Source organism: Amphiprion ocellaris, chromosome 20 (genome assembly GCF_022539595.1).
Source record: "Amphiprion ocellaris isolate individual 3 ecotype Okinawa chromosome 20, ASM2253959v1, whole genome shotgun sequence".
Classification (NCBI taxonomy): domain Eukaryota; kingdom Metazoa; phylum Chordata; class Actinopteri; family Pomacentridae; genus Amphiprion; species Amphiprion ocellaris.
The window spans coordinates 9,051,549-9,069,047 of NC_072785.1; the positions used below are offsets into that span (position 1 = coordinate 9,051,549).

Genomic DNA, 17,499 nt, shown 5'->3' on the forward strand with positions numbered 1-17,499 from the left:
CATTTCCATGATGAATCTGGACACACTTTTGAATGGTGATGCACGTTCTTTATTACTCCCAGCCCCACATCTCACACATCTTGACATTATTACTGTATTTTCTTGCAGATAATTACAAAGTGAAAGGTTTTTTTTTAATGTCCGTCCAACCACTCCGCTTTTCCACCGTGCTTTGCTCTCTTTCTTCATGAATATCATGAATGAAACAACATACAGTACATATTTTATACATGCGGGATACATACACATAGTAACAGTTCACTTGGCTACTGTGGGGTTCAAGTAGTTGTTGCCCACGATTACAGATCTCCACTTCAAACCCTCAAAAAAATCATTCAAGCTCTGGCGCCCTTTTGCATTAAAAAGGCAGAAGTGAATTAATAGGGATGCAATGAATTAGTATTGGATAAAGCCTGTAACATTTGTGGTAAAGAAAGATGCTTGCTCAAAGTAAAACAAATGTACACTTTTGTGAAAGATAATACAAATTTTTGAGGATTTTTCACTGTGAATTTATCCTCAATACAAAATATCAGAGTTTTTTTTTATAGATCCTGAATGAAAACGTCATTTTTATGTATTTGGAGGCAGCATTCAGGTGCAAAAATGGACTGTTGGTGTCACTGTTATGGTTTCATGCTTTGGTATTGAGGAAACTTTGTTTATCACATGCACATTCATGTGACCTCAAGGCAAAACAGCCGCAGAGAAAATCATAGTTTATGATCAGACAGGATTGATACCCATCTCAGCGTATGACATTCAAATTCATGGACAGTCTGGGATGGAAGGATATCAGAAGGTCTGGAGAGGTGAAAATGCAGTCCAGTACATTAAAAATTCCCTTTTACTAACTTGAAGTTGCATTTAAAGCATAGTGGGTAACTTCACAGGTCTGTAATTTCCTAGAAAGTCTAATAAATATCAGTGTAATTTAGTACAGTTCATTTTAAAGTTAGTTTAAGGTGTCGCATATTTCCAGAAGAATTTTCTTAAAGCATCGGCTCCATTGAAATATTCTCTTATTGTTCAATTAATGTAGTTTAAAAAAAAAAATTTAATTGTATGTTTGTATATAGTTAGCTCCAAATTACTGATTTTGTCTAGGAATATTAAAGACAAAAAAACTACAACATTACAGAAATTATTTGGCTATTATGGACCTGTACAAGAAAGTGTTATGCATCCCATAGTCCATTTAATTACAGCAGTGCTGGAGTATATTTTTAGATTCAGGACTATTTTGCCGTACAAATGCAACCTTGTTTTTACCTGCAAATCTCCCATCACCGTCCGTTGTGACTAAACCGTGACTTCATGCTGTACAAAATATCTTTCCCTAACACACCGTATGATTATATCCACAATCAAAACACATGTAATCGATTTTTTGTTTTTGTTTGAGTAAGATACCAAGTGAACATCTATTTGTACAAAAAGCATTTGCAATCTGGTTCCTGATTAGCGTGATTATAAGCACTTGTAATGGATTACAATTGCAGGACTGTTCTTAATAACGCGATTGCTATAATGCTATTAAATTTAATCTGGCGCTCTAATCCCTGCCGACAGATTTGTCTTTGCACGCTCGGTTTCAGTAATCTCACATTCAGCGACTATCTTTCACTAGTAGCAGACAGACCGACGAAGTATCTCTCGGAGTCTGTTTGCTCAGCATAGATGTTGAAGCCACAGTGGCACGAAAGCAGGTACAACACACAGCATGGCGCATCTCACTTCTGCTCACAACAACACACCTGAACACACACTTTGAGTAAAGTGAATTCATTAAAGTTACAATGCAGGACTCCTATTACAATAAATAAACATCCCATATTGATCAGATGAGCATAATTTAGAAAATAAAGTGAATTCAATACATAAAGTCCTCTCAATTTGATGGATAAATGTTGCATGAAAAGCAGCAAAATGGGCCCTGGTACACTGCACGCTCTACTAACGCTTCAGTGCCTACACAAAGTGCCTTTTACCCCATGTGTAATATTTTTAATAATTTACAGCATCAGCTTTCATGTTATTCTATGGGTTTGCAGGCTGACATGCGTCTCTTGCAGCCACTATGATCTCCTCTCCTGTTTTGCACAGGGTCATGGGTCAAACAAAATCATGCAGCGCTCCCCAAAGGGATGCGTGTTCTCCTTAAGAGAGGAGAAATAAGAGCCTTTCGGTGCAAAAGAAGCCCAGAAAGGAGGTGATAAACCAGTAGGGGGTGAGTGAGTGCCTCATATCATTACCCACTCAGTCATGTTGGTGCAGAAGGTGGCTGCATCTCCCCATAATCTCTGTTTCTAACTATTTCCTTCACTCTTTATCTCTCACATACACACTTGCATCCTTCAGCTCATGTTCACCCTCCTTCCCCCACATGCTGCATCAACCAGTCCGCCTCAGAACTCAATTTTGCAGGCAGGAAAGGTCTCATCTTGCATGGCAACAGTGCTGTTGGATCCCAGGACGGTGATGCCCAGCTCCTTCTGTCTGTCCAGGGTCTGCTGGTACCACTCCTGCATCGACGCCGACTCAAAAGTGGGAATCACCGTCACCTGGAGACGCAGAAAATGACGCTTTAAGCAATTTGTTGATATGGTCGCACATATTAATAGATGTTTTCAGCATCTGGAAGGGAACGTGGTTTCAGACGCAGGTGCAGCCCAGTTTCCTCAGAAACTATTCTGTGGATTACATCAGTTAATTGGTTCTCTGTGTATAGTTGCAGCTATGCTGTTTGTGAGCTTTTTTTATTACTCCGCCAAGGAACGTGGTGGAGTTATGTGACGATGGGCGTTGGTTTGTGTGTTGTCCGCTAGTCTGTGCGTAACATTAGTCATTAACAGACTAACGGATTTGGATGAAATTTTCAGGGTCAAGGTCAGAAATGACACAAAGATCAACTGATTACATTTTGGCTGTGATGCAGCTTATAGTCAGGATCCACAGATTTGTTAAAGATTTCTGTATCATTGCGAGATAGCGGCAGAGCGTCACTGTAACTATGACAACAAGTGAACACTACGTCAGCTGCCTGCTGACGATCACATAATTGCGATCCCTCTACAAATCCACCACTGCAGACTTATCGGGACTTATCTGTCGGAAATCATGCAACTGAGCAGCCTTGGCAGAGTACTGCGCTCCCTGAGTGCTTTTCTTTTTTTTATAAGTGATATTTTCACCTGCGAAACACAATTATAACTACTATCATTACTAAGTTCTACATGCATTGCTTTAAAAGAGCTATAATTAATGTTATTAGTTCCATCTATTGCTGTGATGTGAAGTCAAAATGTGGAAGTCAGTTGTGGAAAGACCAGTGCTGATTATTATTATATATTTTTGATACTGTTAGTTTGAATTTTTTGCAGTTGGGGCATGAGAAAACACTTGAGAATATGTTAAGACATTTCAAACAAAGTTCAGGTCGGTGGTTTCGTCATGGTTCGAAATTAAATCCAAATTTCTGTCTCCACCTGAAAAGCTGAAATGTGGAATTTGCTATGTTTTAAATGAAACTGGTGTCTAATATTGCTTAGAAATGTCAAATTTGTGCATCTTGTTGTCTCGACTAACAACACTCAGGAATAATTCTGTGAGTATTCAAAGGACGCAGCTCTTATGACTCTTAACTGTGCTGTCAAAAAATAATGGGAGCTATAGAGGTCTAACACAGTTAAATGGATTTAGTGTCTCAGCAAAAAAAAACACACAGAAACTGCTGCTGCTTAGAGTTCAGAGGGTTAAATTAATTGAACTACAAAATAATATGCTGGTAAAAGGTAAGAAAATTTTAAAAACAGCAGAATATGTTTGTGTTTAACATAAATGTAAATCTTATCAATGTTTTTATGGCTGCAAAACACTGTTAATTAAGTCGAAAATTGTTACGCTGCATCTCAAAAATCAAAACCTGTTGACTTAAAAAAAGTTATGTCAAGCTTGCAAGAGATCTGTGTTTATATCATGCCAACAGTTCTGAACATTAGTGTGAAATCTGTAAAGCTACAGACAGGTGGCAAATTAAAGGAAAAGCCTGGATAAAGTGTCTACAAGTGTCTGGATCTCTACTGGAAGGATGAAACATGGTCACATGATATTTCCTCATTTGGGTTTTTTACAACTGTTGTGGAAACTTGTGTCCAACATGTTGCTTCAAAATCTCACATAGGTTTCTAGTTAGGTTGAGATTTTGATATAAGCTTCATGCCAATCAAGCTATTCAGAAATGTTTCATCATGTGGTCACTTAGAACAGGTTTGTATTCATTTGCAGTGATCCTTCCCTCTAAGGGGACAACTGGACTCAAACCATGCCAGCAAAATGTTCCCTAGAGCATTAAATAGCCACCAGATCCCCACACTGCAGCAGTCAAGGGTTCAGGTTTTTCTTTTTAATTTGTCCCCTGTCTGTAGCTGCTGTCTCAAACAACCACCAAAACAGTCTAATTGTGTGTTTTTCTACCTGCATAGTGTCCGGCCAGGACATCTTAGCGTCCAGAAGAGCGTCCAGAGTTTGCCTCATCAGCTCCTCCCGCTCCGGACTGTCGCCGCTGATGATGTAGCAAGAAGATCGAACGCACCCGAAGAAGTCGACGCTGACCGTGGGAAACGAGGCTCCAGAGGGAATATAAGCCAGATCCACGTACACACTGACCTCACCAGCAGAGGTAGACTTAGAGCCTGTGTCAGAGGGGAAAGTAGATCACCAATAGCCAGGCATGAACTCTGTTAAATCTGCAAAGCTGCTATGAAAGAGCTCAGAGAAGATATTGCAAGAGAAATCTATATATTTCACATTTCACAGCTCCTACCTGCATTGGGTGACAATTTTGCTGGTGCTGAGCGAGTGCTGGAAGAGGATGTACGAGTAGAAGAGACGTTCCCCTTTGTGGCTCCACTTTGGCCCCCTGTCCTGCTTTTCCCTGAGCTGGGTTTTTGGGGGCCCTCAATAACCTGGTGATTTAAAAAAAAAAAACAGTAAAATTATACTATTAGAAAATTAAAAATCTTCAAAATAAAATGTGGTTGCCTCAAGACGTATTATAGATTCTAATTTTAGATTTAAAATAGTGGAGTTCAAAAGGTTAACTTTGAGCACGTAGATGATTTTTATGAATGATCAAATATTATTATTTGAAATTACTCAAGGAAGGACAAAACGTAGGGCTGAAATACAATATTTACATTACAACTGTGATGACAAAACACTCATATTTTCATCTTAATATCATGAAAGAATAGTTTAGCTCGCATTGGAACTCCTTTTTTATGTTTTTGTAATGTCTACTTTACTTTTAACTGACATTTTCAACAAAAAAAGCAGCTTGTAAAGGAGAACACCACATGTTGTCAGCTAAAGTGAAGATGTTTCAAATCAAATTGTCAAATATTTTTTAATGTCATGTCTGTGATCATCGTTAGAGTAGCTTTTATTTTGTACTTCAAGTGTCTAGTTCTTAAGTAGGATAAATATGGCATGAATTTAGTGTAAATAAAATACTTTTTCTCAAACTGCTCAGCTCCCTTCACTCCAGCAGAAAAATTCAACAAAGTGTACAAAAAAACATGCAAAAAAACATAGAAATTCTACTTTGATTGACTTTTTTGCAATTTATCAACCAACAAATGTAGTTTAAAAGAACAAATCTTGAGCCTAGATACCATTTTAAGACGGAAAACTCACCCCTGACATCTTTTTCCCTCGTGTGCCTGTGGTCTTGGCTCTTTTCCCGTGAGCGTCGGATTCAGACTGAGGAACTGGCATGGAGGCATCAGGATGTGGAGGCAGGGGCGGACTGTCCCTGAGGGGGGCTGGAGGAGGGTCTGGGGGCAGAGCCTGACTGCCGTGAAGCTCATGAGGGGAGTTCGATGGTTCACTACATGAATCCTCCTCGTCCGAGTCCAGAGCTCCATCCGCCGTGGTGGAAGGACAGTCCTCTGTGCAGACGGGTGCATTGGATTCACTGGGCGACATGTCTTTGGGGTTGTTGTTGTTGTTGCCGTGCTGATGAGGAGCTCCTCTGGAGGCTTCGCTGGCGCCCGAGCTGGAGTCGGGTGCTTTGAAATGCTTGAACTCACAAGGAGAAACCAGACAGAGGTCCACGTCGTGAGCCGACGCCTCAAAGTGAAGTGTGTTCGGCGCCAGAGGTCGGCCCATCTCTGAGCCTAAAGACCTGGGTGGCTTCTTCATTGGTAAAGACATTCCTACAAAATTACCTCCATTGGAAAGGGAGTGGTAAACGCTGTCATCTCCCTCTCTCTGGCTCATGGTGGTTGGTCCCTGCTCGAAGGACATGGACAGCGATTCGTCGACTTCCGTGGACTGAGGCGAGCTCACCTCTGCTGGCATCGAGTGTGTGGTTGTGGTGGTGGCCACGGACGGAGAGTGATCTGAAGATCCGTCTTTAAATGAACCCAAAGAAAGGAAACTTATGTGCTTCTCTCTGGCGTTTGTGTGGCTCTCTGGGGTATTTTTGAGCTGCCCTTCATTTTGCCTTGAGGATCCATTTGGTTGGTTGACATCAGCTGAATCTGACTCACTCATTTGAGCCTGTATCCGGCTCAGAGTGGCCCTGTTGCACCACACATCATCTGGGGATAGACAGTAAGGAGTGTGGCCGGCGCTGTTGGGTCGTGAGTCGGGGGAGGCCTGTTCCACGGTCTCATCATCGGGACTGTTTGGAGCCTGGTTCTCTGGGGAGGATTGCGAAGGAGGGCTGTTTCTCAGAGCCCCGTCCAGGAGAGTGTACTCTGTCGGAGTTAAATCCAACGGCTCATCCTTTGGCGCCTTGTTCAAGGGTAATGGAAATCCTACCACCCTTGCGGGTTTACTAGCATTTCCCGGCTGATCTACAAGCCCTGTCTGCAGCTCTACATCAGCTTTTTCACCACTCCCAGACATATGTCCATTATCACCACTCTCTACTCCCATTTTCCCCGAACCACCTGCTTCTTTTTCCACTGATCCTGCAGCAGTTTCATTACACGTCTCCTCGCTCTGGTCTCCAAGGCTCTTTTCATTTCCTGACTCACTGCTTTTCTGCTCTTCTTTATCTGCTGTTTCCACCTGTGCCTCCTCTACTTCAGTTTCCTCCCGGAGCCTGAGAAAATCAGCAGTCATATCCTCAGGGGTAGAAATTTTGGATTCACAGGGGTTCTCCTCAGGTTCTTTCTCAGTTTTTTGACTCTCCTGCTCCGTAACAATTCCTTCCTGCTTTGGGATTTTTGATCCAGCGTCAGGTTTTGTTGAGGAGTTATTTGGCAGTTCAGTGTTTACATTCACCTTCTTGCCATCATTGGCTTCCTTTCCTGATGGTTTTCGTGTTTTCTTCTCTCCTGTTTTTGAGTCATTTTTTGCTTCCTTCTTGAGCTTTGTTTTGTTTTCATTCTTTGGTTTGGATGGGGCACCGTTCTTCTTCGCCTGATCATTCTTTGCAACATCATTCTCCTCCTTGTTCCCCGGCTTCTCTTTCTTCCCATCCTTCCCTCCTGCTCTTTTTGAAGTATTCTTCTCTGCTAATGCTGCTTTGTGCTTCATGCCTGCCTCTTTGATTTTGGTTTTGTCAGTATCTCGTGTAGCAACTCCATTTAAGGATTTTCCTTTTTCCTTCAACGATACATCCTTACCCTCCTCCTTAACTCCTCCTTTCCCATGTTTGGGTGTCCCCTCCTTTGATTTGACGCTGTCCTGACTCTCTGTCCTCTTGGTCTTCCTGTCCTCCCCCAGCCTCTCTAAGTCCCCAGTGGTCACTGTGGGTTTCTGGAGGAAGGCCAGTCCCTTCAACTTCTCCAGCCCCTGCAGCAGCTTTGCCTGTGGGGTGATACCAGGGAACAGCACCCTGACCACCTTCTCTTGAGGACATGCTGGATGCCACACAAGCAGTGCAGACACTGAGGCCAAGGCGGTGACAGGGAGAGTTTGGGATTTAGATGCTGATGACACTCCATCAGGCCAGTTTTGCATGAATGTGTGGTACTCCTGGCTGTTCTTGCCCGGGGTGAGGATGTATAAATCCAACTGTCCCACTCCCATCTTTTGGAACAGGGTAATTGACTCGATGGGCACTCCTTGTGGTCGAAACATTGGCTGTGGCCTGATGTCCAACTTCTTTAGCAACTGTAGGGTTACAGCCGCCTGTTGGGTGCTCTTCAGTACATTGTCCACACCTGGCAGGAACAGAATGATCACCATTAACTCCAATTATTTTGCGTTTTCTAGTTACAAAATTGGGCTGCACAGTGGCGTAGTGGTTAGCACTTTCGCCTTGCAGCTAGAAGATCCCTGGTTCGCGTCCCGGCTTTCCCGGGATCTTTCTGCATGGAGTTTGCATGTTCTCCCTGTGCATGCGTGGGTTTTCTCCGGGTACTCCGGCTTCCTCCCACAGTCCAAAAATATGCTGAGGTTAATTGATTATTCTAAATTGCCCGTAGGTGTGAATGTGTGAGTGTTTGTTTGTCTATGTATGTGGCCCTGCGACAGACTGGTGACCTGTCTAGGGTGTCCCCTGCCTTCACCCGAGTCAGCTGGGATAGGCTCCAGCCCCCCCATGACCCTAGTGAGGATTAAGCGGTGTATAGATAATGGATGGATCGATGGATGGATGGATGGATGGATGGATGGATGGATGGATGAATGGATGGATGGATGGATGGATGGATAGTTACAAATTAGATGGGAGAGGACGGTGGAGCTGGTTTGGATATGTTATTCACTGTTCATTTACAGTCATGAACAAAAGTTTCCATACAATTGTAAAGCGCGAGAAGTTTCCGGTGACTTCTACAACTCTCAATTTTCTGAGATTGGAATTAGTGAAACACATGCATCTCTGTCACTAAAACAATACTGCATTTTGGTTCCTTTCACAGATTTATTTCAGGTCTTCTGGACATATGGAAAAATCTGTTGGGTCAAAAATATCCATACAGCAATTGAAATTATTGGTTAAATGTCCTTTGGTTATTTCCACTTCAATTGGCAACTGTCTACAAGCTTCTGGTGCATCTTTGACCACTCCTCTTGAAAGAATTCAAACATTTTAACTAAATTTGTTGGCTCTCTGACACAGACTTGTTTCTTCATCGCAATCCACATGTGTGGATGTGGTTTAAGTCAGGACTTTTGGAGGGCAAGTCTAAACTCTTTATTCGAATCATTTTTTTTTTCACCACTTTTATTGTGTGTTTAGGGTCATTGTCTTGTTGGAACACCCAATTGCATTCAAAACCAACCTCCTGTCTGATAATTTTAGGTTTTTCTGGGGAACGTGGAACTAATCCTCCTTTTTCATTATTCCAATTATTGTGTGTAGAGAAGCAGTTACACCAGCAGCAAAAAAGCCGCAGAACATAATGCTACCACCAACATGCATAACAGGAGTTTTGGTGGTCTTCTGGTTAACCTTCCCTCCTCCAAACATATTTTTGTTAATCCGTATATCCTGTTTTTGAGTCACTGTGGCGAAATAGCTCTTCTGTTTTTTTTTTTTTAATCGACAACAGGACTTTCTTCCAGAAGGCCTTTTCATTGTCCATATGAGTAGCAGCAAACTTCAGTTGAGTCTTAAGGTGCTGCTTCTAGACGGAGAGCTTCCTTCTTACATGGCTCTCAGTCCATGGTGATGTAAAACACACTTGACTGTAGACACTGACACCTGTGTTCCAGCAGCTTCTAATTCATTTCAGACATGCTTTTTGGTGATTCTTGGTTGACTCTTGACTATCCTGGCCAACGATCTCTCAGCAGCAGGTGCTAACTTGTGTTTTCTTCCCAATCATGGCAGTGACATACCTGCTGCACTTCAGACTTACAAACAATTACTAAACAATGTACTTAGCTCCTGAGACAAACACTGTAGTGTTTGTGGCAGAGTCTAATGAGTGTATCAGATGGAGTCATCAGCTGTAGTCAATTGTAAGGGGTCATGGTACTAAGAAAATTGGATTTCTACTTCAGCAAAACTGATAATTGAAGTTGCTGTTTGTATTTTTTGACCCAGCAGATTTTGTCATATTTCCGGATGACCTATAATAAATCTATGAAAGAACCAAAATGCATGATTGTTTTTGTGACATAGAAATCCATCATAAAAACTTATAGAAGTCACTGGAAACAAACAAATTTGCCATGATAAACATGGTCTTTACAAGTTCAAGTAAACTTTTGTTCATGACTAAATTTTGCATCACTCACAAACTTGTTGTTCCATCTGCAACCTGCTGGGGGCGTTAAAGAACACAACTCCAAGCTCTGGAGATATGAGCCTCTTGGACAAGTCGTCTGTGGAGACAAAAGAATATAAAAACAGAGATGGGAACCCACAATAAATCGATAAAGAGAACATTTATTAATCACTCCCTGAAATAAAGTCATTATTTTACCTTTGACATCAGTGCTCAGCTCCACCTCAGCCACTTTCCTCTCCAGGAAAGAGACGACACCAGGGAGGTTCTCTGTCCCGATATGCGTCAATAAAACTGCATCAACTCGGTCGAGGTGGCGGACCAGCTTCCAGAAACAGGCCTGCGAGTCCGAGCCTCCGTCCACCAGCACCGTGAACCCGTTGACGGCAAAGAAGGCACAGTCGCCACGGCCGGCAGGAAACACATAACAGCAGGGACGGGACAGCTTCAGGAAACCCACAGTGGTCGGAGGTGGCAGGAGGTCAAAGGGGGAAGGAGGGCAAACGGTGCCGGAGATGAGGGACGTGAATTCCCCCAGAGCCTCCATGGCAGGCAGCACCCCTGGGGGATTGATGTGGAGAGTAAAGGGACCCTGCAGGGGCTGGTTCCCCAAGAGAGTCTTCCTCCACTGGCCAATGTTTGGGCAACTGAGGGTCAGGTTGATCTTGGAGGAGACGGAGCTTTCTTGATCCAGGAACTGAAGACAGAGAAGTTTTTCATCATACATACATGTTTTTGTTAGTTTTTTTTAATGATTTACAACATTTTGTAGTAGATTCATACCACATGCAGCTTAATTTTTCATTAACAATTAAGATGAAAACTTGTTTTGTTTTTTTTTAAATTTACAACTAAGACACTTGAGACAGTGTTTTAATAGCCAAATTTTAGGGATCCTTTCTTAAAATGTCGATTATGTTGCATTTATTCAAAGAAATAATCTGTATCTGCCTCAAAAACACAGTGCAAATACGTAAATAAGGCTTATGATGATTCATTTATTTTCACCTTTAATAAAATCAGTAATTATTCCTTCATTATAGTAAAATCAGTTTAAGACAGAAAAATTTTCGCAAAAAAGTTCTCCCAGAAATGCTTCCTGCAGTTGACTTGTTGCCAGTTACGACATCAAGACAGTGCAGCTCATGTATTAGAATATATTCATGTTTTAATGCTATTTATCAGTTTGTGTTCATGTTAAAGGAACAATAATGTTTGAAAAGCCAGAGCTTTAACCTGTTTAACTCATTATGACTCTTTCTGTTGTGTTAACTTTCAAACAACCATGTTTATTTTGACTCCTGAAACAGTTTAAAAGAGTCTTGGGCAGGTGTAATTGCTCAAGAAGCTTTTTCATTTCAAAAAAGAAAAACATTATCTCTGCCAGTGCAAACCACCTCTGGTTTCAGCATCTTTTTGCAGAATATAAAGGTGAAAGAGAAAGAAATATGCCCAGCAGTTAAACATTGTTCCCAGCTGAGTCATAGCTTTTGAAGGTTCAAACAGTTCCAAGAAGAATGGAGCAAAGTTTCTGATTTCATTTCACAGTTGATGCATATATCTGAGGCCTTGTTAAATAGTTCGGCATTAAAATAAGCTGTAATTTAACAATTTCTGGAAGTGAATTAACTGCAAAAATTACATTTTCAAGCCAGACACCAAATATTTATTTGTCCTTGCTTCACAAATGTGAGAATTTGATGTATTTTTTCTATTTTATATAATATGAATTTAAGATATTTTGAGTTTTGAAATGAAACCAATAATCAAGGAAATAATCTGCAAACTCAAGAGAGAAAGTAAACATCAGTCTGTGATCTAAATTAAGATTATATTTGAGGATTTTCATTTTTTTTCACTTTTATATCTGCAAAGTTGGCTCTGTAAGCTTGAAAATTGAGATGTAGAACTGTAATTTCAAAGCGTGTGCTGAAATCATAGTTTTCTTGCACTTGTAGTTCTGTATTCAGGTCATTCAGGTATGCAGGTGTTCTTTTTTTGGGTTTCTTACTCTTATCTGTAGTTGGTGAGTTTGTGAATTCAGATCCACATCTTTAAGTTTCAGCATGCCTTCATAGGTGATTTATATTCCATAGTGGCATCAAGGTGTTAAAAATTAGAGAGAGACAATGTACCTGCTCTGTTATTATTTGTTTAAGCTGGTGTGGTGAAAACAGTCCTTTGTGGAAAAGCAAATCTCCACTTTCTTCTTCACTCAGGCCAGCCAAGATCATCAGCTTGTGAGCCGATTCCCTGGACAGCAGAGCGAACACCTGACCAGAGCACAGAGATGGGAAAAAAATTAGCTGTTTGCCAGAACATTACTAGACCTTTGCAGAACTTTCTCAACATTTTAAGAACCAAAAAAAAATCTAGATGGGCTGTTTTATGTAATTGTGAATTCATTATTTTTGAGTTTGGGATTTTTGTCTTCAAAAAACTAATTACTTGAAGACACCATAGAAACTTGTGATGTGCAGGTTTCAATATTTTGTGAGGAATATAAATTGCAGGCTTCATAGTAATCATATTAACACCTAAGTATTTAGTATGTATTTGGGTAACACCATCTACTGTCATGTGAAAATCATAAAGATCTGTCTAATTCTTGTTTGAACATCTTTAATATATTCATTAAATAATGTTCCCAACACTGTTTTACAACTAATTTGAAAAAGATGATTTTGTTTTAGTCGATTTTTATCACAAAAACATGCTGAAAAATAAAACAAAACTCAAATAGCTGCATCACTGCCTCATTTTAGCCCTTTTAACACCTCTTTTATCCCCTTTACCTCGGAATGAACCTGTTCCAGAGACGGGCGGATCAGCACCTGAGTGTCCAACACTCTGGTAGAGTGGCGGAGACACTTTTGCCCTGAAGACGCAGAGAGAAGAAAACAATAGACAGGAATAGAAGGACAGACGGCCAAGGAGAAGCAAACAGGAGATGTGGAAAGTCAGAGCTGAGTGAAGCAAGCCGACAGATCCGACGCAGCGAGCGAGGAGAATGAAGCGACTAGGAGGGGAGTTTAAAGGAGTCAAAGAGAAAGTGAACTGGGATAACCGGACGGCTGATTGACTCACTGAGCGAAGAAGAGGAAGGAAGAAGAGTGAAACAGCTGAGTCAGTTAGACTGTCTGAAGATGAGACGCCAAGTTTACTCAATCTGCAGAGGAAATCCAGTCTGAGGGGAACTGCATGAGCGACTGAGGACAGAGAGGCAAACACGGCCGACTAGAAAATAATGACCCAAATAAAAAGTTTCTTTGTCTTCATGTAAGCAAAGGGAAACAAGCAGCCATTATTCAACTGGATACTTCAGTGAATTACATCTTTTACTTGATATGATGGTATGTACCAGCTAAAATGTGAATACTGTGATTCCACATTTAAAGAAATAGTTAAACATTTTGGGGACTTCGCTTATTTCCTTTTTTTGTCTATACAATAAACATGAAGCTTAGAATTGGCATTAGCTTAGCATTAAGCTTGGAAACAGCAAAACAACTGACCTCTCTGATAAGGTACAACAATCAGTCTATAGGGACCTCTAAAGCTCACTAATCCTCATCTTCATTGTTTAATCTTAACATAAAACAAAGTGTTAAAGTGAAACTTTTTGGAGACTGATGTGCCAGAAGAGAACTCATATGTATTTTTTCAAAGTTGATACCGATTATTAATAATTTAGAAGACCAATAACCAGTTTTGGATCTGATATACCTTTGCAGCAGAACTTAAAATCTTGGTGCCAAATTTGGTATGTCTCCAACACAGAACTTTGTTGAAATGCTTTTATTTTTTATGTTTTACATAAATTTTAATTAAAAAAAAAAAAAAAAACTGTTAGCAAGTTATAATCGTGAGTGTTGATAGACTATTACCACACATGCAGCTTTGAAACTAATTAGCATTGTCAAAAACACTTTTTAAAAGTAACGATACCAAAGAATGCAGAATATTGGATCTAATAATTACCAAGGCTGATAATCAGTCGACGCCTGTGACAGCAGCGACCTCCTGGAGTCTCCAGTGTGAAAATTCAATGTGATGTTTTAACACTTTGGTTCATATAAGCAGAATGCAAATTAATGAGCTAAACAGCTGCTGTTTGGTAGATTTTATCACAGCCAAGACAAGTGTTTGCCCATGTTTTTAATCTTTATGCTAAGCTGAGCTACCCAGCTGCCAGTTTCAGCTACATGTTCACTATAATGGCATGACAGTGACATTGATCTTTTCATCTAGCTTTTGGCACGAGTGTGAAAAAATTCATTCCCCAAAATGCACCCCCCTCTGCACTCTCCATCTCATGCGAAATGTCAAATCCCTCTATTTTGGAAAAACCTTGACAGCCAAAATAACACGTAAGCTCTTATTAGAACAGCTTTCACTGCAGCATTTACTTCACAGAGAACAGGCAACCTTTCTGTGGGCCATTTTGTCCTCCTTCGAAGGAGAAACGTCTCGCTCCAGACCGTGTTCATCACCTCACAGCTCAACTGGAACACGACTGTCTGACACTGATGTTTGTCTGCCTTTTTTGTTTTTTCACCATTTCACTCAGTTGTCCTCTGCATACTAAAAAGGCTGTAGCGCACATACAGAGAAACAGAAAGAGATGTGGCATAGCTTGGCTGCAGGGTTCTATTGTTTTCTGTACTGAGGTTCCACCCATGTTTAACAATAACCCAACTGCTCCTCCACTTTCCTTCCTTCCTTCCTCAGTGACCCCAGACTGGCTGATCTGGCACGTTGCTATGGAGACGGGGGCGTTCAGTAGGGTCAGAGAGTCTGGGCAAGAAGGATCACTCATCCTCCTAACTTTCACCTCCATTTTTACTGAAAGCTTGGTGAAAACAGTCTGCTGCACATAATGGTTCAACAAGTAGAAGCACCTATACATGACAGGAAAGGTAGAAATCCACCACTGAGGGAGCTAAGTGAGGAGCTGCTGCTGCTGCTGCTGCAACACGAATCATGATGCTTTGTGCTTTTAATTGATGCCTAATCTGGGACAAAACCAATAGAAATACAGCAGCAGAGTATTTACCCAGCTCATATTTGGACCAGTAAGAGGGAAAATTAATGGAAAATGTCTTACCCGCACCTTTGAAAGACGCCGTGTGATGAGAGAGAAACTCCTGGAGATAGAGGTTCAGGTTACAGGATTTTAAGTCCACGTCCCATGACCGAATACCTGACGGCATAAAGGTACATTCAGTTCATGGGCAGACCACACAGCAAACAAACTACTGTTGGTATAACTCATCTTACAAAAAGCACATTTTGCTAGAATATTAAATACATTCACTCAGCTATTATTCTTTTTCTTTTTCCATATGCAAATCATCTGGTAAACACACTATGGCTTGTAATGTAATGTACCTTTGCTATATCCTAATACAAACACCTGTAAGCAGTGTGTTGCCTGTGCTTTCAGTTATTTAATACACCATTTTCTGCCTAAAATGTACCCTTACAAGCACAGCAAGAACAAGTTCTATTGTTGTGATCAAAAATATAGTTTATCATCTTATTTTGTGTAACTGTACAAGTTTGGTTTTCATGTACTTTTGGCATTTTTGCAACAAATATATGACACAATGCATATAAAGCTAAAAAAAAAAAAGAAATATCAGATACCACTAAAGGATCAGGTGTGCTTTCATGGGCTAAAAGGACACTAAACATTTTTTTTTAATTAAATTAATCATAGGATTAAAGCTGCAACAAATAGACAATCAATTCGTGTAAATATAGTCTGTGCATTTTTGGTATGTACGTACTTCTGGCATTTTTGCAACAAATATATGACACAATGCAAAACTCATTTAAAACCAAGTGATCGGGTGCTTTTTTTATTGAGTTAAAACAATAATTTAATCACTTTTTAAGCTAAATAAATATCATTTTGGTCACATTTTTAAGCAAACACGTCAAATATTTGTTGTTTTACCTGCCCAAATGAGATAAACTGATGTTTTTCCTTGACACACATTAAAGCAAATTGAATATCTCTTTGGTTTTGGACTGTTGCAGGCAGTTGAAGATGCATTTGTCACTGTTTACTCACATTTTCTAGACAAAATTATTTAAAAATAACCGATAATGAAAATGAATGTTGAAAGCATATATGAGCTCACATTAAAACTGCACTGCTAAAAAGCTGAAAACATGCCTGTTTCTCTTCTCTCATGAAAACTTGATGACATTTTGGAGGCTTTCACCAGACAGTAATGAAATGTTAATTGGCCCAGTTAGCTGCACTGTTAAACGCCTTTCTGCTTTTTTATCTTTGTGACACTGCTTTTATTTCCCTATCTGTCCTGCTTTACATGAATTATATGCACTTCAATGCACCTTCCTTATTTACATCTAAAGCCAGCACAGCAGTAAAACACGCACAGTGTGATGGATCACTGTATCCAGCCACTGTCTACTACCTCCAGGATCTCTGTACACACTGTGACTGACGCACAAAGGTTAATGGAACATCGTGCACAAGTGGCTGATGTGTTGCCTGAACACCTCCTGCAACATTTCCCCCCGTAAACGCTTACATAACGACCAACCGAGGCGCAAAGACAAACCAGCAGCTCCAGACTGCTTTTAATTACAATGCACCCGGAGGGACGAGGTGGTGCTGATGGTGGTGGAGCCTCGCCAGATGACGCATCCTCGGTCAGTAGGGTGGATATGAAAAAATGACATAAACACTGCAATGTGGTCAGTGTAGCAGCCCCCCGTGATGCTTTCAGCGAACGAGAACTTGCAGACATTTGATTTTTTTTTCCTTTCTTAAATGATAAATGGCACAGCAGGGTGGAGGTAATCAAATAAAGCAACCCCTACCTCGTTCAATGTCCCTGCTGATGTGGTCCGTCTGTCTGTGGCGAGCCGTCCGTCCGACAATGATGAGCAGGGAGTATTTGTGGAGGCAGAAGTCGAGGTTTGCGGTCGCAGCGCGCCTCGGCTCCTCCTGGACCTCCCTCTCCAGCACCCGGCTGGACGCCATGTTGGAAAAAACTTGCGCTTGGATGTGATGTCATTGGAAAAAAAAAAAATTAAAAAAAAAAATCCTGACAGCGTCTCTGATATTACAGAGACATGACAGCTGCTGCGCTGGAATGCAGCCGTGCATCAGTGGATGTGTAGGAAGAGGCTGAATTATTGATGACACGTGGCGAAGGGATCGATGTATATTGTTATTAATCGTCCTCCCTCAAGTCTGGTGCAGAAATTTAATCTAAAGCGAATTACAACAAGTGATGTTGAAGGGAAATGAAATCCAGCTGCT

At 40.9% G+C, this 17,499-nt stretch overlaps 1 protein-coding gene across 3 annotated transcripts; it reads right to left on the reverse strand.

The window, feature by feature from the left end:
* Positions 1 to 26: 26 nt before the first annotated feature.
* LOC111573456 (microtubule-associated protein 1S-like) lies at positions 27 to 17,252 on the reverse strand. Of its 3 annotated transcripts, none has more exons than XM_023277628.3 (10): positions 17,055 to 17,252; positions 15,310 to 15,399; positions 12,992 to 13,074; positions 12,332 to 12,469; positions 10,395 to 10,893; positions 10,207 to 10,293; positions 5,698 to 8,180; positions 4,826 to 4,967; positions 4,477 to 4,694; positions 27 to 2,564 (listed from the first exon to the last, which is right to left on the reverse strand). In XM_023277628.3, the coding sequence occupies exons 1-10, from the start codon at positions 17,215 to 17,217 to the stop codon at positions 2,409 to 2,411; spliced, it is 4,059 nt and encodes a 1,352-aa protein (XP_023133396.3). In that variant the 5' UTR covers positions 17,218 to 17,252; the 3' UTR covers positions 27 to 2,408. The 3 variants fall into 3 exon arrangements, with proteins under 3 accessions (XP_023133396.3, XP_023133395.3, XP_054862028.1); XM_023277627.3 differs by having other exon boundaries at positions 15,304 to 15,399; XM_055006053.1 differs by lacking the exons at positions 12,992 to 13,074; positions 17,055 to 17,252.
* Between the last annotated feature and the right edge of the window lie 247 nt (positions 17,253 to 17,499).